The sequence below is a fragment of the Schistosoma mansoni genome, assembly GCF_000237925.1.
Source record: "Schistosoma mansoni, WGS project CABG00000000 data, supercontig 0041, strain Puerto Rico, whole genome shotgun sequence".
NCBI classification, from domain to species: Eukaryota; Metazoa; Platyhelminthes; class Trematoda; order Strigeidida; family Schistosomatidae; genus Schistosoma; species Schistosoma mansoni.
In genome coordinates this window covers 137209-162643 of record NW_017386027.1, presented here as the reverse complement: position 1 = coordinate 162643, position 25435 = coordinate 137209, and the positions used below count along the sequence as shown (strand labels likewise).

General features: G+C 34.8%; 1 protein-coding gene across 1 annotated transcript; it reads right to left on the bottom strand.

Moving 5' to 3' along the window:
* Positions 1-2348: 2348 nt before the first annotated feature.
* Positions 2349-24912, bottom strand: Smp_142220 (apobec-1 complementation factor, putative; the record flags this gene model as incomplete). The annotated part of the gene is made up of 6 exons (XM_018790648.1): positions 2349-2546; positions 3207-3418; positions 5630-6329; positions 9446-9549; positions 20124-20304; positions 24199-24912. The coding sequence occupies 6 exons, from the start codon at positions 24910-24912 to the stop codon at positions 2349-2351; spliced, it is 2109 nt and encodes a 702-aa protein (XP_018646047.1).
* Between the last annotated feature and the right edge of the window lie 523 nt (positions 24913-25435).

The window sequence follows — 25435 nt, the reverse complement described above, 5'->3', positions numbered from 1 at the left end:
TGATTTGAACAACGAATTAAGGAGACGAAGCAAAGAGGGAAGACCAAAGCAGATTGAAGAAGGCAAGTGAGCCGACTCCATTTAGTCAAGCGTTAATCGATATTTATAGGCAGACGAAAATATGTTACATACATATGATGAACAGAATAAAAAATAAACTTACATACGATCATATAAAAACAGTTAAGGTTGATAAGCGAATAATTAACAAGGTCAAAATGTAGCTTCAGAAGGATGGATAAATCGGTCTGTTCAGAAGCTAGAATAAGTTATGTGGGTTTAAAATAGTACCGACACTACACACACATCGCATTAGTCTTAATTATTATTATTCTACATTAGAAAAAGGATCCTATCAATATGGATCACTCATCTGAACATGTTAGAGCATCAGATTTACGTGGAAATAACACATGGCTGGTTAGATTTATGACTGGAATATTTAAATTTTAAGTTTAAACAGGACGATTACTGCCAGTACCTCTGCATAAACTTCTGGTTCACAAGAATGAATGATATTTATCAAACTAGTTCTTTGATTAATCTAGATACTTTTCAATATAATGAATACAATGACTTCATCGATATCACCTATTTTTAGATCGTTCTGCTTACATGCTAATTTATAATATAAATGCTGGAATTACTTCCGTAATTCTTCTGATAGCTTCATAGAATGATCTCAGTTTGTGTAGGTAAAATGTGAATGTGTTTAGTTGTTCTATATATATGTGAACTTTATACGCTCTTTTAAAGATATAGATTGATTAAAAGTAGGAATATTGTATGTGATGCATTTCATTGTTATGACAAGCAAGTGGCTATCAGGACTCAGTAGCTGAGTGGATAACGCGATTGCGTTTAAAAGGAAAGGCACTGGATTCAAGTATCAGAGTGAACATCAACTCTAAGATGCAAGTACATCCAGCTGACGAGTCCCGAATAGGACGAAACGCACATCAAACTGGATTCCACTGCTAGTCACTATACATCTTTGCTTATAATAACTGAGACATTTTTCTCAATAAATATGAGTACTACGTTTTATACAGACAGAAGTACTCTTCAAATCGTTTCTTTGCAATTATTCATTAGATAACAATAATCAGAATGTAATCGATATTATCTACTTTGATGATTCAAAAACTAGAATTGATTTGCCAAAAATTGGATGAAATCTTTAAAAAATAACTGTTAAAGTCAATGGTCTTGCTTATTTAAACCAATTACTTTCAATCAATTTATGATCAGTGTTTATAGTTTCCAAGTATTTAGATGTACACGATTTATTTCTCTCCTCTTAGATTTCTGATGACCTCGTAGGTCCTGGATTCCAATTCCGCGAGGTGGGATCGTGGATGCGCACTGTTGAGGAATTCCATAATAAGACGAAACGACCTACCAGTGATTCCAGGTTTTTCATAGTTTTTCTGTAGTTGAATCCATGAGGCGATGTTAGCTAGGACGAAACAGCCATTCAATGCTTTCAAATTTTCCATTATGGTTTAGCTTACACTGACTCATAGAACCAACTATTACGATTCAATTTGATTGCAGAATATAACCTATTTTATATCATTTGTTCAATAAAATCTTAATATCTATAACTTAAAAATGAAAATTTATAGATAAATAGAATGCAATAGAATATAATATTGTAAAGAGAGATGGATAGTGGCTAGCAGTGGAAACCAATACACACGCGTTTCCTTCTTATTCGGACTCATCAGCTGGATGTATCCGTATCTCAGAGTTGATGTTCACTCTAAGGACTCGAACCTAGTACCTTTCGCTTCAAACGCCATAGCATTATCCACTTAGCTATTAAGTCCTGATATCCAGTTGTTTGTGCAATGGGATGAAGTTTAGGACTGTAGTCTTAAACATCAATGGGAATATTCAATCAAATAATACCAAATCAAAATATAATAATCATTTATTGTATATAACCATCAATTTTATAAAACAAACAATGAACTAAATGATAATTGAACTAACCGCTTCATCATAACCAAGAAAAAAAAACAAAAAAAAACAAAAATACAGAAAAAAAACACACATAGTAACAGCAAAACAAGAAAAAAAAGTTTAAAAAATTTTTTTTAATTCTTAGTTGATGATTAAATTCCATTTTTTTTAATGATTCTGTAAAGATAAATGAATTTCATTCATTATTCCCATATACATGAATGAGATAAAGATTAAATTTATTGAATCATTGTACCAATATTTGCAATTGGATGGATACATGAATAGTTACTATGCAATTTTGATAACAACCAAAAAAAAAATCAAATCAATAATCTTAGATACCAATGAGGATATAATTGATAACTTGACTAAATTGATTACTGATGAGATAAAGATGAATGAATATTTTCAAATTTATTGAAACATTGTACAATGAAGCGCCGAAATTTGAATTTGATTGATACATGAATAGTTACTATGCAGTGTGAAAAGATTGTTTCTTTTTTTGTTCCATTTATTTCATTGATTATATAATCAAACTGTACAACAGTCTCTTTTTTATGTTTTAAAATAAGCTTTTAAAGGAATAGAATTATGGATAAAAATTATACTACTTATTAATTAGATATAAGTTTATATATACCATTATTAATTAGTAACTAGGGGAAAACAAAAAAACAAAAAGAAAAAAAACAAAACAAAACAGAATTTCTACTAGTTACTATGCCATTTCGATATGTATGTCAACAACAGAAAAGCTAAATAAATAGTCATAGATACCAATTAGAATATTATCGGTAACTTGACTAAATGGATCTTATGTATACTGACTTTTAATTCAATGAAATAGACTGAATTAATTCTGGATAAGTTCCTGATGTTTTTAGTTTTAATAAAGATGATATTGAAGATGATGATGATGATGATGACGACGACGACGACGATGAAAATGAAGTCGGTGATGATAATGATAATGATAATTCTGAATTAGGAAACTCATTATGCATCATTTCAAAGCCATTCAATGAATGATTTAAACTAGTTGTATCATTTAAGTCATATGTCATCATCAATTCAAATGTATTTTGTAATTGATTATTTATACTTTTATTATCATTATTATTATTACCATCTGTAGTCGAAGTATTAGTAGGAGTAGTAGTACTACTACTAGTAGTAGTAGTATTAGTAGTATCATGATTCACAATGTGATTCGTTTTCATAGACCCTCTTACATAATGATTAAGATCAAATGATGAAGTAAATTGCACTAATTTTCTTTCATTCATTTTAAATGGATTATGATTCAAAATTATTTCATTCGAATCATTGACATTTAATAATTTACTATTTGGATAATTGAATTTATCATAATTCAATTCGATTTTATTGAATAATGAATCATTTAACATTGAAGAATTCATATTCATATCATTATTGTTATTGTCTAAAAATATCAAAATTTTAAAAGAAAAATGAAATATCAGAAAGAGTTTTGTGGATATTATGAGTCAATGGATGCTAGACCACCTTGGAAAATCTGGAAGCACTGGACGGTCGTTTCATCCGATTGTGAGACTCCTTAGCAGTGGGCATTCACGATTCTGCCTCACGAGATTCCAAACCATGACCTATCAGTCTCGCGCTCGAGTGCTTAACCTCTAAACCACTGAGCCGCCTGACATACAACGGTGTTAATGTTCAACTTCAACTGATCTACTACATCACACTAGAACTCCAGGAAATACCTCTTGAAGTCGGTCACTAGTGAGCATATGATTCATATCAGAAGGGGTTTTATTGGGTTATATAGTAAGTTTAATAGTTGAGATAATGAGTCAACGGCCGTCCATTGCTTCCAGGATTTCCATCATGGTTTAGCTTCAATTGACTCATGATCTCAACTACTAAAATAACTATAATATCCACAAAAACCCCTTCTGATTATAATAATTTGCTCAATAGTGACTGACTTCAAGAGATATATCCTGGAATTCTAGTGAGAAGCATCGACCAGTGGAGATCAACCAGATCTGTTGTGAGATATCAAATCACTGAAGACATTGGTGAATGGTTGCTCAATTTCGTGAATTGGTTGAAATTAGACATTAACACCATTGGATGCCGGCTTGCTCAGTGGTCTGGAGGTTAAGCGCTCGCAGGTGAGACTGGTAGGTCCTGTGTCGGTAAGGTCCAAACAGTTATGGAGCTAACAAAAAAGTAACCCACAAAGAGGTCGTGTGTGATCGACTTTAGTCAGTTGTCCCTTGGGCAGTGCGGTCACGCTTTCAGGTCATTCAGACCACTTCTAACCCACTTTCCTTTTCAGGTACCTCTAGAAGAACCCTCCCACCGTGTGAACAACCGGGAAGTGATAACTGCCCTCATACCTCTAACAGCACTCAAGACCACTGTATTCACTCAAGACTGAATTCAATAATTAATTAGACAATAAAGTAGGTTGAATGTTAAGCAAGTTAATCATGTACTTCAGAGATTGTTATTATTGTTAAACCAATAATAATTATAATAGTGCAAAAATATGTGGATCAAAATAACAAACAAAACTCAAACCTTTAGGTAAGGTGACATCTAGACTTTATAGCCTACAAAAATTACACAAAACTGATCTACAAATTCATTCAGCCTTACACTTGAACTGTAAAATGTTTAATTCAATATCTCAAGACACTACACAAAGATTTCCTATAGCATAGTCTAAAAGATAGTTTTGAATATGTTCATGGAATTCGCGATTTGAAGGTGAACAGGAAATTCACAATGTCTATCTGTGTATCCATTTTATTTACGAATGTACCTCTTATACAAATAGTTGATTTCAAATAGTTGATTACATATGTTTCTAGTTACATAATCGAGGAACGGCAATTAGCACACCACCTCCTCTGTAAAGGAATCATATCCAGATATACTATAAATAGATATTATTTCTCATAAAGAACTTTACAGGTGCTGCGTCGTTGTTATTATGGGATCCCCAATCCCAACTGATTTCTTTCTGGCAAAATTAGAAAACAGACCGCTAGAAGATGTATTAGGGAAACTAGAATTTTATGGTCATTATATGGATGATACATTTATAGTTACAAAAACCAATAGAAAAGTTCAAAGCCTACTAAAACCATTTAATAGAGTTTATCAAGCAATCAATTTCACAATAATTAGAAGGGGTTTTGTGGAGATTTTAGTATTTTCATAGTTGAAAGCGTGAATCAATTAAAGCCAGATCACCATGGAAAACCAGGAAGCACTGTATAACGGCCATTATGTCCTATTGTGGGACTCCTAAGCAGTGAGCATCCACGACGCAGAACCATTACATAACATTAACAACCCATTTTTTGTTTGTTTCGTTTTTATTTAGGCAGACTCATTTTTTTACAACTCTTTTGAACCCTCAAAAGTTATGCAATAACTCTTTGTAACATTCGTGATCGTTCTCGGGTATTGATAAAATGGTTGATTAGGCCGATCTCCACCACCCTCATTACTGCTCACATTAGTACATGGGATGGTTGCCATGATCTAGGAGGCATGATGAGGACTTGTAAGTCGAATTTTGCCAGAAAACGATTTCCAAATCATTTTTTGGGTAAAATATTGATCACTTTAACTGTAATACGAAGAAAATACTTACTTAACAATTTGTCATGAATTGCATTCTGATCCTGTTGTAAGGATGATTGAAAGTTGTGAGTTTTACGGTAGGATGTTAGTATATTTGATGAAACTAGTTCAGTATTATAGTTTACATTGTTGATATTGTGGCTAATCGTTTTGTTTAAGTATGAATCTCTTTTAGATTCACAACTATGATTTTTATCATACATTAAATCTGAATGAACTGGATCAAGATCATGAATGGTATCTATGAAATTATTAGATTTAAAGGATACTGTAGGATCATGATGATTATTTCGATGATGAACTGGATCAAGATCATGAATGGTATCTATGAAATTATTAGAAGATTTAAAGGATACTATAGGATCATGATGATTATTTTGATGATGAATTGGATCAAGATCATGAATGATATTTGTGAAATTATTGGGAGATTTAAAGGATACTATAGGATCATGATGATTATTTTGATGATGAATGGGATCAAGATCATGAATGATATTTGTGAAATTATTGGGAGATTTAAAGGATACTGTAGGATCATGATGATTATTTTGATGATGAATGGGATCAAGATCATGAATGTCAAGATCATCATGATTATTTTTGTGATTTCTAGTGATATTACTTAAATCTGTACCAATTGTTAATGGAGTTATTAAATGATTTCTATTGTTGGTATATGAATTATTGTAATGAAAATCTTCTGTAAACTGATTGAAAGGTATCGATGAAGGGTATGATTTATTCTGATTTGTGTAGTTGAAAGATGTAGTTGAATGAATATTATTATTATTATTACCATTATTATTATTATTATTATGATTACTGTCACTTATGAAATGATAATTAACTAACCAAATGATTGCTAATTCACTAACTGACTGTAATGATTTTTCTATAGTGATGGATGGGTACTTGGAAGTGAATTGACGATTTAGAAGTGGTAAAAAGATCTTTGAAAAAAAACAAATAAAAAAAATGAACTATGGTGGTTTAGCTTCAATTGACTCATGATCACAACTGTTAAAATACTGAAATCTCCACAAAACTTCTTGTAATCTATAATCATATGCTCACTAGGGACTGACTTCAAGATATATGTCCTGGAGTTCTAGTGAGAAGCAGTGACCAGTAAAGTTAAACCAGGCCTGTTGTGAGATAACAACTCACTGAAGACAATTAGTAAACGGTTGCTCAAACTTCGTGGATTGGTTGAAGTTAGACATTAACACCGTTAGATCACGGCTCAGTGGTCTATCGGTTAAGAGCTCTGGTGCGAGATTGATAGATCCAGGGTTCGAATCTCGTTAGGCGGGATCGTGGATGCGCATTACTGAGGAGAACCACAGTAGGTCAAAACGGCCGTCCAGGTTTTCCATGGTGGTTTAGCTTCAAATGACTCATGATTTCAGCTGTGAGAACCAAAATGTCCTTATAGGTTTGTGTCAAGGTTAAAATTTAAGTACATAAATAAATAAAATGGAAAAGGTATATTTTAAATAATCTCAGTGATTAAAATTTAATGTAAACGGTTCGTTCAGCAAATTTATTGAAGCTTCTTCAAGGAAATTATCAAAATCTATTGCATTTTATTTAAACGGCGGTCCAATTTCTGCCTAAGGGTTCATTTAAATTCTTAGGATATGTCTATAGAGAACCAAGGAGCTTCATTATAAACAGAGATGGATAGTATCTGTCGGTGGAACATAGAACGCGCATTTTGTCCTATCTGGGACTTGTTAGCTAGATGTGCTCACATCCCAGAGGTGATGTTCATTTCAAAACTCAAATCCAGTACATTTAACTGACGATTTCCAAATAGGACGAAACGTGCATTAAACCGGATTCCACTACTAAACATCATCCATCTTTATTTATAATGCTTATGGATTAAGGCGATATTTCGGTAATGAGCACAAGATGCACATATACCAAAATTATTAATTATATTCATTTCTGAAATCAGAATCAACATTCGTTTCATCATATAGTATTGCTTCAAGATCCTAAACGAAGAATGAATGACTGCACTTTCACCAAATCTACTACCGTCTGATTGATTTATTATGAATTAGGGTGTTATCCATTGTTTTTTTTGTTTTGTTTTGTCTTATCTCTCGATTTGTCTGGTTCATCTTCGTAAATTTTTATATATAAATGCCTAGACAAGTCAACGTATAGCTTGATTCTTGTTCAAAATGCTGCCTATTAAAATATAACAGAGCTCTGATAAACGCTATCTATTCACTACACTATTTGAATTGAACAACATAACTAAGGCTATGAAAAATCGATCATATTCTTTTTTTGTTTTAACTTTATTGCATTCCAATGATTGATAACTGCCTAAACAAATATCGAAAACTGCAGGAATTATTTTCACACAGTACTTCACAGTAACTAAAACATTGAACCCAAGACCTTCAAGTCTCGCGGATACTACGATTTCAAAATATCGTATACTTGAAATTCAATGGTACTTACATTTTAAACGTATATGACTATCATTTATGTTAAAAAGCTTGTAGTGAACGAGAACACAAGTGGGAACAATCGAATGTTATATAGTTAAGATCATGAGTCAATTGAAGCTAGAACACTAATGAAAACCTGGGAGCACTAGACGGCCGTTTCGTCCTACTGTGGGTCTCCTCAGCAGTGCACATTCACGATCCCGACTCACGAGATTCGAACCCAGGACCTACCAGCCTCGCACCAGAACACTTAACCGATATACTACTGAACCAACCGGCATCCAACGGTGTTAATGTCTAACCTCAACCAATCCACCAAATTGCGCGACCAACTTCCATTGTACTGAGGTAGATATCTATCTCTACATGACATGGATTATCTCCACTGACTACGACTCATGATCTTAACTATATAAAATTACTAAAATCTCCACAAAAAGCCCCTTGGGATAGCAATCGTATGTATTTGAATACAAAATTACAGAACATCTTCGTAATAACTGAGAACCAAACAGAAAATACTTTATTTGCAAAATGTAAATCAATTGTCTCAGACTTTATTGTTCTTTTGTTTTTACATCAATCATTCACTGTTCTCATTTTCTTTTCTTCAATCTTTTTAACTTACTATCAACAGGTGATAGATAGTACTTTTATCTGTCAACATTAGTAGCATATATCACACGTTAACCTCAAAGAAATGAATGGTATTACTATATCTCTAATCTTAATTTTTATTAAAATGTTTTAACATCATCTAACTTAGAAAACTATCAAATAAATATTGTATTTATTTATTTAAACACATAAATATTGGTGCAAGGGGACACCAGGTATATATGCGCCACACAAAAGAATGTCAGTTCATTTGTGTGAGGGCTATGATATTGCTTGGGTGCCCAAACCGAAGCAGGTGGTTTTCTTAGGGGGGCCACACCTGGAGCCTTTGACCTAAAGATCTGATCCACAAGGCAGTGGAACATCGTAAAGAGATGCAGTCTCATGGTAGCCAGTGACCAACGATTGATTCAGACGCCATTTGTTCTCTCAGGATACTGGAGCCCATGTACACCAGTGGTTTGGAGTGAGGATTTTCCAAATACCCCAGGTAGACTTTACGTGTCCACCAACCCGAGTAAAGCGCTGGACATTCACTTTTCGTCCTCTCAATTTCGTAAGCAACACCTGTGGTGCGAGAAGGCAGTGAGTAGGACTTCTCGGGCAGAGGCTATATATTCGCGTGGCCATATGAGAGCATTTGGAGAGGGAGAGTGGACTCTCCCCAATCTTGGCCGTACCAGAGCAATAAATAGAACTAACAAATTAGGTTATATATGTTAACTAGAACTTACTTGTCCGATGTATAAATTCATTTTCTTCCCATAGATTTGATTCATATAACTTTGTGTCAGGATCGTGAAATTCGGTGAACCAAGTCCATTTTTGACACAAATATCTATTAATAACTTGATAAACATATTTGAAATAAATAAACATTTTTTATTCATTATTATCATTATTTGATAAAGAATAATGGTTGAAAGATCAAATAAAAATCGTTATCAAAACAAGCAGGGACCAGTGGAGTTTAACCAGGTCTGTTGTGAGATAACAACTCACTGAATACAACATTGAATGTATCGGCCAATTTCGTGGATTGGTTGAAGTCAGGAATTAACACCGTTGGATGCCGGCAAGTTCAGTGGTCCAGAGGCTAAGCGCTTGCACGCGAGACTGATAGCTTCTGGGGTCGAATCTTGCGAGATGGGATCATGGATGAGTACTGATGAAGAGCCACACAATAGGACGAAACGGTCCAATGCTTCCAGGTTTTTAATACTGGTCTAGCTTCAATTGACTCATGATATCAACTATTGAAAACAATTCATGACAATATGTCCAAGAGACATGTAAAGTACTTAATTTCCAACAATGAAAATATTAAGGGGAAATATTTCTGTATAATAACTTCAGAATGTATTGATTCAATTTAATAGAAAGACAATTGTCATTCTGAGTAGCGATTTATGAAAAAAAATCTAAACAAAACTACTATAGTGTTGGTTGTTATGTTAAGCCCATATACCTTATTCTAGATTCCGGACAGGCCGATTTATCCATCCTTCTCAAGCTACATTTTGACCTTGTTAATTATTCGCTTATCAACCTTGACCGTTTTTATGTGAGCGTATGTGTGTGCACACTTTTTTATTGATCATTTAAGCTGGCCTTCGGTTATCCTACAGTTACCCACCATTCCCAGACATTCTGGATGGAACATTGAAGTAGGTCCCACAACTCTAGCTGAAGTTCAAATGGCTATGGCTAATCTAAAACAAGGAAGAGCAGCTGGTTCAGATGGATTGGCTCCAGAGGTCTTTAAATATGGTGGTTCAATTTTAGCGATTAGGTTGACTAATATTTTAGCTAAGATCTGTGAGTTGGACGTAATCCGATAGTCACATGGACCTCAACCAAGTAGCCTGCATCTTCTAACATGGCTCAGACTAGAAGTTAGTGACTTCAAGCACTGATGCCACGTTTTGGTTCGGCCGTTTTTAACTCTCTTCCAACCATCACCAATACTAGTCGGCATAGCGCGCCGTGGTAATCTGATCCCAGCAGATGCGAGCATTATTTCTAAGACATCTGTGGTCAAATACCAGTAACTTACGAGTATCTTTTATTGTTGATGGCCACGTTTCGCAGCCTTAAATTAGAACAGAGCGAACAGCTGCGCAGTATACTCGTCCCTTAATTGATAGACGGGTATCTCGTCTTCGCCATAGGTGATGTAAGTTGGCAAAAGCCAAACGCACTTTTTGAATCTGTGCAGAGATTTCGCCAGACAGCTCTAACAACACTCAAGATCACTGTATTCATAAAATATTCCGTAAATTTATTTCTTCGGATACAACTACGTAAATGAATCCTCTAAATGGATTATATAGTGACAGTACTTAGCTGTGTTATCATACATTAATGGTATGAATTTAAAGATGTTTAAATGATAAATTCACTTAATAATTGTCATTTCAATATTGTTCTTCATGGGCATAGTAAATCATCAATCTGAACAAACGAGTAGATTGAAATTCTTTTCTGAATACTTACTCACTTACGTCTGTTACTCACTTACGTCTGTTACCCCTCATGGAGGAGCATAGGCCCTTCACCAACATTCTTCATACAACCATGTCTTAGGCAGACCTTTCAATTTACCTTTTTTATGTCTGATTCCGATTCTCAACAAAGTGTCTTATTTGTTCTTCCATTTCCCTTCAGCATCCCATGTTAGCGATTGCCTCATGATGCAGTTTGATGATTTCTTAAGTATCTGTCATTATCCACTTATAACATCTTTTCATAATTTCCTCCTCAGTTGCAATCTGGTTTGTTATCTTACACAGTAGACTGTTACTGATGTTATCCGATCAACGGACATTCAATATCTTACGCAGACAATTGTTTATAAATACTTGTACATTATTGATGATGGTTGTAGTAGTTCTCCACGTGTTTCAGCTTCATATAGTAGAACTGTCTTGATGTTCGTATTGAAGATTGTGACTTTGACATTGGTTGACCGTTGTTTTGAGTTATATATGTTGTTCTCCAATAATATGAACGTGTTTCTTACTTTGTCAATCCTAACCTTTACGTCTGCATTGGATCCTCCTTCTTGATCGATGATGATGTGGGCCAGGTACGTGAATGTTTCCACATCTCTCACAGGTTCTCTATGTTGTAATTAAGGATCTTAGTTTTCTCCTTGTGCATGTTGAGGTCTATTGATGGAGATGCTGCTGCTATACTTTTTGTCTTGATCTGCATTTGTTGGTGTGTATGGGATAGAAGAGCCAGGTCATCTGGGAAATCCAAATCGTCTATTTGCATTCAGTCTATCTATTGTTTCTTGTGCTTCCCGTGAGATGTCGAGGTCTTTGTCATTCAGTCAACCACCAGACAAAATAAAAAGTGTAAGAGTAAGCCTTGTCTGACACCGGTCCTCATTTGGAATTCGTTTGTCAGCTGTCCTCCATGAATGACGTTGAATTGTAATCCGTCGTATAAATTGCATATAATGTTGACGATTTTCTCAGATACACAATAGTGTTGAAAAAGTTTCCATTAATTTCTTCCATCCAAATCGTCAAATATTTTCTCATAATCAGTATGATATCGGTCTTATATTTTCTGGTTTAATATTATTTCTGGTCATTATATTTGTAACTGAACGGAAACGTAAAAGAGGAAGGTCAAAGAATACACTGAGTCGAGAATTGGAAGCAGAAATCAAAAGGATGAATAACAGCTGGAATGAACTGGAAAAGATTGCCCTGAATAGAATTGTATGAAAAATGCTTGTGAATGGCCTATGCTCTTGCATGAGGAATAACAGGCATTAGGAAGTAAGTAACAAAGACTAAATGTCATTCAGTTTGGTTAATTTTAACTTTCGTTCAGTATGATGATTATATTCTTTGCATTAGTCTGTGTGAACTTCATGTGTATTTTACAGTAAATCTGAACAGAACTTTGCATCTTTAAAAATCAGAAGAGGTTTTGTGGAGATTTCAGTAGTTTTCAAACTTGAAATCATGAGTCAATTGAAGATAGACCACCATGGCGCGAGACTGGTAGGTCATGGGTTCGAATCTCTCGAGGCGGGATGCTCACTGTTGAAAAGTCCCACAATAGGACAAAACGGCCGTCCAGTGCTTTCAGGTTTTCCATGGTGGTCTAGCTTCAATTGACTCATGATTTCAACTTTGAAAAATATTTTTAAAAATCTTTACATTTAAAGTATATAACTTACTTTGTTAGCATTTGTTATCTGTTGACCGTCTCTACTGGACTGATCAATATTCAATCGCTTATCACTTTCCGAATTTAAAACGAATAATCTCTCATTTAAGTTCTTTTGATTTGATTGTAATAAAGGTTGTAATAAAGTACTTGTCTCAGAAGAACTAAAAGTAGATAGGTGTAAATAAGAAACAATGAGAGAGTATCGTGTGTCGTTCACAAGATATTACATATCATGAGTAAGCGATAGCTAGGCAAACATTTGAAATCAAGGGATATTATATAGCTATTCCATCTTATTGTCAGTACACAACAGTTTACATCCTAAGCTCCATCAAGGATCCAACATAGCATTGTCGTGTCCCACAGAAATGAGGATCCTATTACTCTATTGAATAGGATTTCAATAATTCGGATTCCTAACACTGTAAGCAAATTGAGATGTAATGCGATCATGATTCATTGCTATCAAAGATACAAACTTTGTAACAGAAATTAACATATTGAAAAGACGATGGCTTCTTGTAGTGACATGTGAATTGGCCATTTTGATTTTATTTGTTTTAGCGACCATTTACGTGCACTTTCATACAACCTAATTTTCAGATCATGATTTCTTATCCCTTTTGTATGTGTGGTCACACACACACGTTGAAACTAGTAAACACAGTGGTATGTGACGCAATCGTCTTCTAGGTTTTTGGTGAAGCAAAGACCTTGTTTTCTCCTTCATAATAACTTTTTTTAAATATTACGTTTTGTTAACAACCGATTTACGTCTTTGTTTCAATACGAGGCTATTTAACTTACCTCTGAAATGTAGATTGATTTTGACTGACTTCTTTTATGCCAAAGATGTTTAGCTTTTAAGGGCTATCCATGACTTCGTCACTAATGGCATCATTTGTACAAATACGACCAATCTGGTTAAAAATAGACTCTTTATCAAAACACAAATGTATTGAACTGAGCAGTAACTATGATGATTAAGGTACCCACTTGTCCCGGTTGACTTTCTAACATTGAATCGTTTGACTGAGCTATCTTCTCTTACAATTATATATTTATCTGAGAAAAGAAGTTGATTGTTCTCCTTCTCTTCACATGAAAACTGATGTGATTTTGATGTGTGTTTAGTTTATAGGATAGAAAATGAATACCCTCTTTTCTTTCAGTGATAACTAAAATGTCATCTACATTTCTCTGATAAAAGGACATGTTTTCGAATAGGTCTTCAGCTAGATTTTCAACATGTGCCGTAAACACGTCACCTAATAATAACCTTAACGAACTGGTCATAGCAACAACGTCGATCTAGAGAAAATATTCACCTTTGAATGTGAACTGAACTACGATTGTATATACTAGTAGAAAATCTTTAAGAATTTCTAAAGGAATGAGGATTTGTGAAGATATTAATAATTTTATCAATTGAATTCATAAGTCAATCACAGCTAGACCAATATTGAAAATCTGGAAGCACTAGACAGCCGTTACGTCTTATCATGGGACTCCTTAAAAGTGCTCATTAGCAATCCTGCACACGGCACTTCAATCCAGGACCTTTGGTTTTGTTTGCGAACGTTTAACATGCTAATGTCTAACTTCAATCGACTAATGATCATGTACAACCTTTAGTCCATTGTCTAAGGTAAATAACTTTCTCGACTTCACACAGATTAGACTTCACTGATTTCACTGGCCATCCAGTACTTTCAAGTTTTCAATGATGGTACAATTTAAGATTGACTTGCAAATTAAATATTGAAAACTATTGTGAATTACCTATTTTCTTTTTGTGAATTCAACATGGATGAATGAAACAATTGCTGTTTTGATTGTTTATATCTTGAATTTTGAATGTTATTCTTTTCAATATTCATTGTTGAAATGGATTGACATAATTCATTTAAACGTATTCGATTCAATATTGATGATGATGATGATTGATTGATTGATTTATTGATTAAAATATTTTTTGTATTATCAGTATTATTATTGTTAGAATGTTTCATTGTTGATGGTATATTCATTGGGTTACCAATTGACATAATAGATGAAGAGGATATACTTGATGATGATGATGATGACGATGATGATGATGATGATGATGGCGATGACGATGAAGAAGTAGTATATTTGAATGATAATGAATTATGACCAATAGTATACTTAAGCATTGCATTCAATTGGCTTTGATATCCATACATAGTTGTTTGTGTGAAAAAACTTGAAGTATTATGTAAATGATATGAATTTGATGATATGATTGATTGATTGATTATTGAAGAGAAAGGATAAGAGTTAAGATGATGTAATTGCTGTAAAGGTGTACTATTTGATATTGAATTAGAATAGATTATTCCTGATGAAGTTGACGATATGGTGAATGTATTCGATGAACCGACTAACGATAAAGATGATGATGATGATGATGATGATATGGCTTGTTGTTGAGTAGTTAAAGGTAAACATGAACCATTGAAATAATTAGTATAGTTTGGATTGATTGTTAAAACTGATTGAGAATTATGATTTGTTCTTAAATGATCATATTTATCAACAGGTTTTGCCCAAGTCACTTCAATTTGTGCTCCATCAAATATCGTGCCTATCAATAAAATAACTTAAACTAGTCAATATGTTTATTAATAAAGATAATATTAGTAGTATATTGGTGTAGTCTATTTATATCCATATAAGTAGTATATGGTCATAGTCAGATATAGAAAGTATTTTGGCAGAAAACTGATAAAGAAAGAGATGAAATGAAGCACAATTGGTAGAAAAATGTACGAACAATGAAATCAGAGAAGACGAACTGATATTTGCAGAAGGAACAGTGAAGATTAAGACAATTGATTGTTATTTTGCAAATTAACTGTTGACTACTGTATGATTATCAGAATTTAGTCGATCGTCCCCAACTGTGTTCTGTTCACTACAGTATAAGTATGGAAACATGTAATAAAAGACCCTATAAATGTAGCATCCATTTATCACCTGAAGAATAAATAAATTCATGCAATTTAATAGTTGAGTTCATGAGTCAGTTAAAATTAGACCATCATGGAAAACCTGAAAGCAATGGACGGCTGTTTCGTTCCAGTGTAGAACTCCTCAGCAGTCTAGCTTAAGTTGATTCATGAACTCAACTATTAAATCCATTAAAGTATCTTTCTCATAAGATGGATATGACTAAAATTAATTTCAAACTATTCAACCACAATATTGTCATAATTCATCTGCTGTAGATCACCCATTTAAGAATCAGATTTTCACTTCAGTGTTATGTAGTTATAGATATTCAGCTGTAAGCCAAACTTGACTGATATTTTTTAGCGATAGGGACTCTTTAGGAGGTCGTGACTGCACACTTAAGTGATATGATTGCAACGTGAAAGGATATATATATATATATATTAATAGGTATTAACATATGTCATATTTTCATAATTGCTAATGCTGATTTAATTCTATTGACAACTTTGCAGCATAGTCATCATTACAAAGTCCACGAAAAGTGAATCTTCACTGCAACTCGATTAACAGAAATCAAATCAAAATTAAAAACTAGGCTAACATGACGTTCTTTACTTTTCAGCCATCAATCGATGTGAATACTTTGATCTTAAAGGGAATCGGTCACAACCTGAGTGCTTGGATAGTAAAGCCTCCGACTAAGATATTGGATAATGTGTGTTCAGAATCCTACGTTACTCATCAGTTCTCAGTTATTTACATCATGATAATTATTATTAGATAACAAACAATGGTTCCTACGAATTAGAAGTATTATCTAAAGTGAGTATTATAGCATCACAAATTAAAGTCACATGGCTCAAATGTATCAAGTGACTTTCGATGGCTTTCTCAACTCACCTAATAACTGTGATAGTGATCATTATTCTTTAGTTCATCAGTTACTTACTTACTTACTTACGTCTGTTACTCTCAATGGAGCATAGGGCGCCGACCGGCATTCTCCAAACCACACTGTCGTGTGCCTTCCTTTCTAGTTCTATCCAATTTATTGATAGCTTTTTTTTCAAAATTATCATAACAATTGTAAGAAACTATTTCATTGATTATTTCTAGGATACTCAAAGTATTTAGAATAAACTAGATATTTGAATGAAATGTCAATAAAATAGAAAATATCTTACCTAGTAACTACCTAGTAACTATACATTTCTATCAAAAATGTAGTATTTTTGAATCAATGACCCCAATACAGTTTTATATAAACAAATAATAATAAGCAATCAGTCATATAAATCATATATACAAACAAATTATTCCCAAATATAAGCCACAAAAAGAAACGAGTTTGCAGGAGAAGCCTATATCACGGAAATTATTTAGCTTAGATTTGAGTATTTTTGAATTATGAATAATGGACGAGTCCCAAATAAGACGAAACGCGCGTCAAACTGGATTCCACTGCTAGTCACTATCCATCTTTACTTATAATACTTGTAAATTAAGGCAATATCAAGGCAATACGCGTAGTATGCACATAAGCCAATAAGAGACTGACCATTTGCAATCCTAAAGATCAATGGGTAGATTCAAACAAACAATACTAAGTGAATTCAAACTTCACCCCATTGCACAAACAACTGGCTGTCGGGACTCAGTAGCTGAGTGGATAATGCTATGGCGTTTGAAGCGAAAGATACTGGGTTCGTGTCCTAGAGTAAACATCAACTCTGAGATGCAGGTACATCCAGCTGACGAGTCCCAAACACGACGAAACACGCGTCAAACTAGATTCCACTGCTAGCCATCATCCATCTTTGCTTATAATGGTAGAATTATCAATATGTGCTTTTTATTCAGTATAGAATGCATCAACTGGATGTACTCGCATCTCAGTGTTGACAGTGACATTGGCACCTGAATCCACTAAGTTCAAGTGCAGATATATCATTTCATTATATGATTGCTTCAAGTACCTGTCTAACGGTTATTCAAAATTTAGTAATAGAATAATGAAAAAAAGTTTAACAAATTAGCTTTCGTTGTTGAAGACCAGACTGTGTTATACCATATCATAAATGTAGACTGATAATATAGTAAGAATTATGCTACTGTGGTGTGGGTTACTTATAATCACACAAGTTGTATATGATGATGGTTGGGCATTCAATGCATTTCAGTAGAAAGTCGATAAGGAAGGAACTGAAACGAAAGGCAATTGGTATGAAAATACATGAACAATAATGTTCGGAGACTATGAACGGATTTTGATGTGGGTTTGTTCTCTGAGCTGGATGGTGGACGGATATTTGCAGAAGAAATGGTTAAGATTGAGACATAGGATTCACAGTTTGCAAATAACTGTTCACTGAATGATTGTCAGATTCTACTGAGATATTCTGTAATTTCCTTGTCAAATACAATCGATTGATCCACTCGTGTTTTTCATACACTACACTATGATATACAGTGCTAGTTGGAACCAATCGATTATAAATGCAGTATACTGACAATAAATTCATCGGGTATATGTTATTAAGAAGAGGTATAATTATAGAATAAATGATTAGAAAAAACAGAATTTTAGCCTTCATATACTTGACAGTCTCATGGTGAATACATTATGCTTTCTTCCAATATGTTTTTTTTGTTTAAATTCTCACACTACTTGCTTCAGTCGTAAGTAGTACCACTTTTTCCTGAAAGTAGATTAATCTAGGGTTCAAAGATGAATTAATTTTTATTGATTATGATGGAAATGAGAGTCATTATTTGCAGAATTCAACTGTTAACAAAATCATGAACAATGTCATTTGTTGAGAATATCTTTACATCAGTTCATGTATGTTCTGTAGTTACTTATTTGATGGATTCTAAATTGTATTTTGCTTTGAATGCTTGTAGATAATTCTTAAGTTGTATAAAATTTTTAACGATTGGCAATTGTTTTTGAAAGACAGGAAACTCTGTGTTAATGATCTCCAATTTTACTGGTATTCACCATTATTCAGACATTATTATATGTTCGTCATTTAATTATTTACACTGTTTTGACTACTTATTTATTTCAGTAGTATAAATGTATAAAGACAAAGGTTCAATCTTTTGTACATTGTATAGTCTCATCAACTCGCATATTAACTCAATTTGATACATAAACCTAATTGAATCAGAATAAAATACACTAGTGATCGCAGTAAATTGAAACTTCATTAATTTTTTTAAAGTATGGGCTTATGATCTTGTTCAAAATAAAAGAGACTTGAAAATCAATCAATCTACTTAGCTGGCTCAATTTAATGATTAGCATATCAGGTGGATACAAATATTCTTCATTATCTATCTCTATAATCATATATAACGGAATTCGAAACCTTACTCAAATGAGTGAAATGAGATATAACATTCATCCACTGGTTATTTTAAAAATGGCTAGTCTATCCTACTATAATGAGCATTATAATAGTGTGTTATCATTGTGTAAATTGCTGGAACCTGATATCACAGGCTTACTTTATTTCGATAACCATTGTGATGAAAAAGGGAGAAATTGTTAGATGTTGGATGAAAGTACATGATTCTTCAGTGGTGATCATCAACTGCTCTACTAGGGGTAGAGTTCAGGAACATGTGCAGTTGACTAAATTTTATGTCAACCAAATGAAATAATGTTAATCGTTTAAAAATGAGGTGAAGCCACATTTATTGTTATCTATCACTTATATGTTGTAAGGATCTAATCGTGGTGAAGAAGAATAACAAGTCAATGATGCTGTTTAGTATCTGCTAACCTTTTATAATCGTCTAACTAAAGTCACTTTGTCTCATGAAGCTTCAAATTCTCTGTTTGTTAGTTTAAAATTTCTTAACGAATGTTATTCACAGTAGGTTCGTTCGTTGTTATGATCTTATTAGCATTCTAGAAAAATCATCATCAACACAAACTATAGATAGCGGTGAGTCATTTGAATTTCTCTTAAGATCAACTCAAAGAGGAGGATAAATGGTCAGTGAGGAGATAATTACGGAACAACAGTCAACCATAAATAATCAAAACAATGGACGACAGAACTAGCTACTAGTCATGTGTAGTAAAATCCATAGCTGTATTCTATCTGATGTTTGTGCAGGTGATGTTGTCTGGAAGGATACTTCAAGCTCTACAATTCATTCATTCAACTCAAGCAATGAAATTCATTTTTATGAGATATAAATCTCTTTCACTTTTTCACAACTTACCATCTAATTGTTTTAATGCTGTGATAGCATCTATACGATTATGAAAGTGAACGAAGGCATAATCACGAATTTTTTTGACACGTTCAACAGCATCCATTGAATGAATTGCTTGATTGAAATGATCTTTTACTGCATTTTCTGTTGTATGTAACATTAAATTTCTTACGTACAATATACGGACCTATAAAAAGTGAAATTATTTTATGTATTACTTTAATCAATGCTATAAGTAGTATGAGTTCAATCATAAAATGTAATTAGGTTTTATTATGAGAACTCTTAATGTATACAAAATGGAGTTAACAATTATACAGAATTGCATTTACATATATACAGTTGAAAGTTTGTAAAAGTGGTGCCTCAACAAAACTCCACCTGTAGTTCTTCTAAAGTTATTGTCTGTCTCAAGCCCGGGTAAAGGAGGAGGGTTCGGTATGAGGTCGGCAACCACATCCCGTAGAAAAAAATTTTGCTAAAAATACGCCAACCAGAATAATCAAATTAAACCACTTAAACTGTGCCCTTGGAGTTAAAAGAAGAATTATGACGCCTCATTATGAAAGCCCAGATTCTCCAGAAGTCATGAGACAGACGCCCAGAGCAACAATCTTTATACGTACATGAAACGTTCGGACAATGTAAGAGACTGTGAAGACCAGTCGAATAGCATCAGAAATGAAGAGTTACAAACTGGCAGTACTTGAAATCAGCGAAAATCATTGAACCCAAGCTGGACAGTAAAGCTTAGATACGGGGGAAATGCTACTGTACTTCGGTTGTGAAGAGGAAAATGCTCTACACACTCAAGAAGTTGCTTTAATGCTGTCCAGAGAAGCACGAAATGCTCTTATAGGATGAGAATCTCATGGATACAAAATCATCTAAGCATCATTCAAAATAAAGAGGGAGGGGATCACAATGAATGTTCTTAAATGTTATGCGCCCACCAATGATAACAACGACGACATTAAAAGTTCAGTTCTACTCGAGGTTTCAATCAGTCGTAGGGAAGTGCCCACCATCCTGATGGGAGATCTAAACGTTAAAGATGGGTAGAATACTTCGAGGAACTGCTGAATAGACCAGCCCTATTGAATTAACCGGGCGTCTTTCTATAGATGTCACTCCACCAACTATCGAAGAATTCAAGATGGCCACCAGACAAATCAAAAGGGGGAAGGCGGCAGGACCTGACAATATACCAGCTGAAGCACTGAAGTCAGACATTGAAGTAACTGCAAACATGCTTCACCTTCTATTCAAGAAGATTTGTTAGGAAGAACAAGTGTCGACGGACTGGAAATAAGAACACCTTATCAGGATACCAAAGAAAAGGAATCTCAGCAAATATGAAGAATACAGAAACATCACGCTGTCGTCAGTACCAAGGAACGTTTTCAACAGAGTGTTACTGAACCGGATAAAAGACGCAGTAGACGCCCAACTTCGAGATCAACAAACTGGATTCCGTAATGGTCGGTTGTGCACAGACCGAATTGCGACACTACGGGTCATCGTGGAATAGTCAGTCGAGTAAAACTCGACACTATACACCAACTTCATTGACTATGAAAAAGCGTTTGACAGTGTGGACCAGAGAACATTATAGAAACTTCTTCGACACTATGGAGTTCCTGAAAAGATCGTCAACATTGTCCAGAACTCATACGATGGACTACAGTGCAAAGTGGTGCATAGAGGAGAGCTGACAGATGCATTCCCAGTAAACTCCGGTGTCAGACAAGGCTGTCTACTCTCCCACTTCCTCTTTCTTCTGGTGATTAACTAGATTGTGAAGACTTCGACATTTGAGGGGAAGCACGAAATACAATGGATATCTCAGGATCAATTAGATGATTTGGACTTGGCAGATAACCTAGCCGTCCTATCACATACACACGAACAAATACAGACGAAGACAACTAATGTAGCAGTAGATTCTGAATCAATAGGCCTCAACATACACATAGGCCAAGGCAAGATTCTCTAATACAAAACGGAGAACACCAATCCAGTCACAATTGATGGAGAAACTCTGGAAGAGGTGGAAACATTCACATACCTGGGAAGCATCATTGATAAACAAGGAGGATCTGATGCCGACGTAATACTGAGGATTGGCAAAGCAAGGGTAGCATTTCTACAATTGAATAACATTTGGAACTCAAATCAACTGTCATCTAATTTCAAAGTCAGAATCTTCAATACGAACGTCAAGACAGTCCTATTGTACGTAGCTGAAACATGGAGAACTACTAAATGCCCTGGTACGGCCGAGAGTGGGGAGAGTCCGCTGTCCCTCTCCAAATGCTCTCACATGGCCACGCGTATACAGCCTCTGCCAGGGAAGTCCTACTCACTGACTTCTCACACCAAGGGTGTTGTTTACGAAATTGAGAGGACGAAAGCGAATGTCCGGCGCTTTAACCGGGTTGGTGGACCCTCCGTGTCCACCTAGGGGAGTTGAAAAACCCTGATTCCAAACCAATCGTGCACATGTGCTCCAGTATCCTGATGGAACGAATGGCGTATGAACCAACTGTTGGTCACCGGCTACCATAAGAATGCATCTCTTTACGATGCTCCACTGCCTTGTGGATCAGACCTTTAATTCAAAGGCTCCGGGTGTGGCCCCTTAAGAACACCACCTGCTTCAGTTTGGGCACCTGAGCAGTATCACAGCGCTCACACAAATCAAATGAGATTTGTATGGCGCATATATATCTGGTGCTTCTTTGTACCAATATTTATGTGTATAAATAAAATATAAAATCTGCGCAAAATACTCAACATTCATTGGCCGGATACCATCAGCAACAGCCTTCTGTGCGAGAGGACAAACCAGCTTCCGTTTGAAGAAGAAATTAATAAAAGGAGTTGTAAGTGGATAGGACACACATTACGAAAATAATCAAACTGCATCATGAGGCAAGTGCTAACTTGGAATCAGGAAGGGAAGCGTAAAGGATGAAGGCCAAAGAACACATTACGCGGGAAATAGGAGCAGATATGAAAAGGATGAATGTTAACTTGAAAGAACTGGAAAGGAATGGCGAGGACAGGTTTGAATGGAGAATTCTAGTGAGCAGCCTATGCTTCTCCATCAGGGGTAACAGGCGTAAGTAAGTAAGTAAGTAAGTAACTCTCAATAAGTTTTAAAAAAGCTGTTTCTGTTTGATATTATAAACTGTTTCTGTTGTACTTTCTGCTGTAGAGACTAATGTATTCAAAGAAAACGTTTCGCATTATTTGGTGTACCTATATCAGCTTAATTTGTAATGAGTTGGATTTGCGTTGCCGACGAGAGACGACTTTGCTGGAAAGTAAATCGTATCATTATGTATGTTATTTTGTAAGTTCTTTTAAATTCAAGACATTCTTTTGCAACATTATTTCTTATCGTCAAAATAATCTTATGCTACTTTTACCGCTTGATTTATTTATGGAACATGTAGTGTGATATCTACCTAAAGGATGCTGTGGTATAAAAAGTGGGTAGTAAATATTTAGTTGGCACTCGTCAGCAAGATGTACCTGTAATCTTGAGAGAACTGGTGCTCCCTGACGGATTCGATCCCGTGTGACTCGGCTTTACAGTCAGAGACATTACCACTGAGCTTCTCGGGCGGCGACCGACCTCCTGTAGGACTGAGATGTAATCACAATTTATTGATCACTGGATGGTGATCAATGTCATGCGTGTCAAGTCCTTCTTAGTGCTGTGAGCTACTCAGTGGTACCATCTCCGACTGTGAAGCTGAGTCACACGGGATCGAATCCGTCAGGGAGCACCAGTTCCCTCGAAATTACAGGTACACCTTTCTGACGAGAGCCAAGTAGCACGAAACCCGGGTTCAACGTTTTCCTGTTGACCACCTCCAACCACCATCTAATCTCAACATAGTGCACGCAGAGTCGAGCCACCTAGACTAGTGGCCACATTGCAACTTGATCGATAGCATTTGATCAGAACTAAGAAGGACTTGACATGCATGACATTGATCATCACCCAGTGATCAATCAATTATGATCAATAAGCTAATTACATTTAAGTTACTATGAGGGCGAAACTCACCTTTGACATAATATTTTCATCAACTTGACGTTCTGGTTCTGCCCAATCTACAGCAATTTGATGTCCCCATAAATGAATTCGTCCAGGAATTAATTTACGTCTAGCCATAGCAGCTGTTTTATGATTTTCATATTCAACAAATGCAAATCCTCTATTCTTTGTTTTATCAACTAGACTTGGATAAACAATTACATCTTTTACACCATCAGTCACCTTTGACATTTCTAACATGATTTCATCTTTTGTTTTAGATTTCGGGATACCACCGATGAATAAACGACAATTATCAATACTGTAACAGACCCCTAACAGTTTACCTTTACGTATTTCATAACCATTCAATTGATCGACAGCTTGTTTAGTATCATTACGATTAGTATATAAACAAAATCCGTAACCACGATTTAATCCATTAAAATCCATCATTAATCGGAACATATAAATTTTACCGGCTAATTCAAATATGGGGATGAGTTCATCTTCAAAACAATCACGTGGTATTTTACCAATAAATACTTCACAACCTTTTGGTGGTTTAGGTCCATACCAATTTGGTGGTGGACCATAACAACGTTGACCATTTTCTTGTAATATTGGATATGATGTTCTTTCTGTTAATTTGACTAGAGCTTCTTCATGTGACATGAATATCTTACTGTTTCGACAAGGATCTTCATTCATTGATTGAATAGATGATATACTGTTTGTTAACATTTCAATGATTGCCTATGATCATGATCATCATAGTTTAGGTATTGTTAAGTAGTTAGACATTCCATTCAACAAGGAGGAATTCGTTCATTTTATAATCATGATTGTAATCAGAGTTTTATGATAATAACGACTGTCTAATTAGAGGTTGTTGGGAATTCAACATGAAAATGTATCCATCTTATCAATTGATCATGATTCATTTCATCTAAGATCATACTACTGAAATAGTAAAGGAAACATGAAATAGATGAAAATTTAATATTAACAGTAATCAGAAGGAGTTTTGTGGAGATTTCAGTATTTTCATAGTTGAAATCATGAGTTAGAGAAAACCTAGAAGCACTGGACGGCCGTTTCGTCCTATTGCGAAACTCCTCAGCAGTGCGCATCCACAATCTCGCCTCACGAGATTCGAACCCAGAATCTAACAGTCTCGCGCCAGAGCGCTTGACTGATAGAAAAATGAGCCGGCAAGCAGTGACCAATGGAGTTCAACCACGTCTGTTGTGAGATATCAAATCAT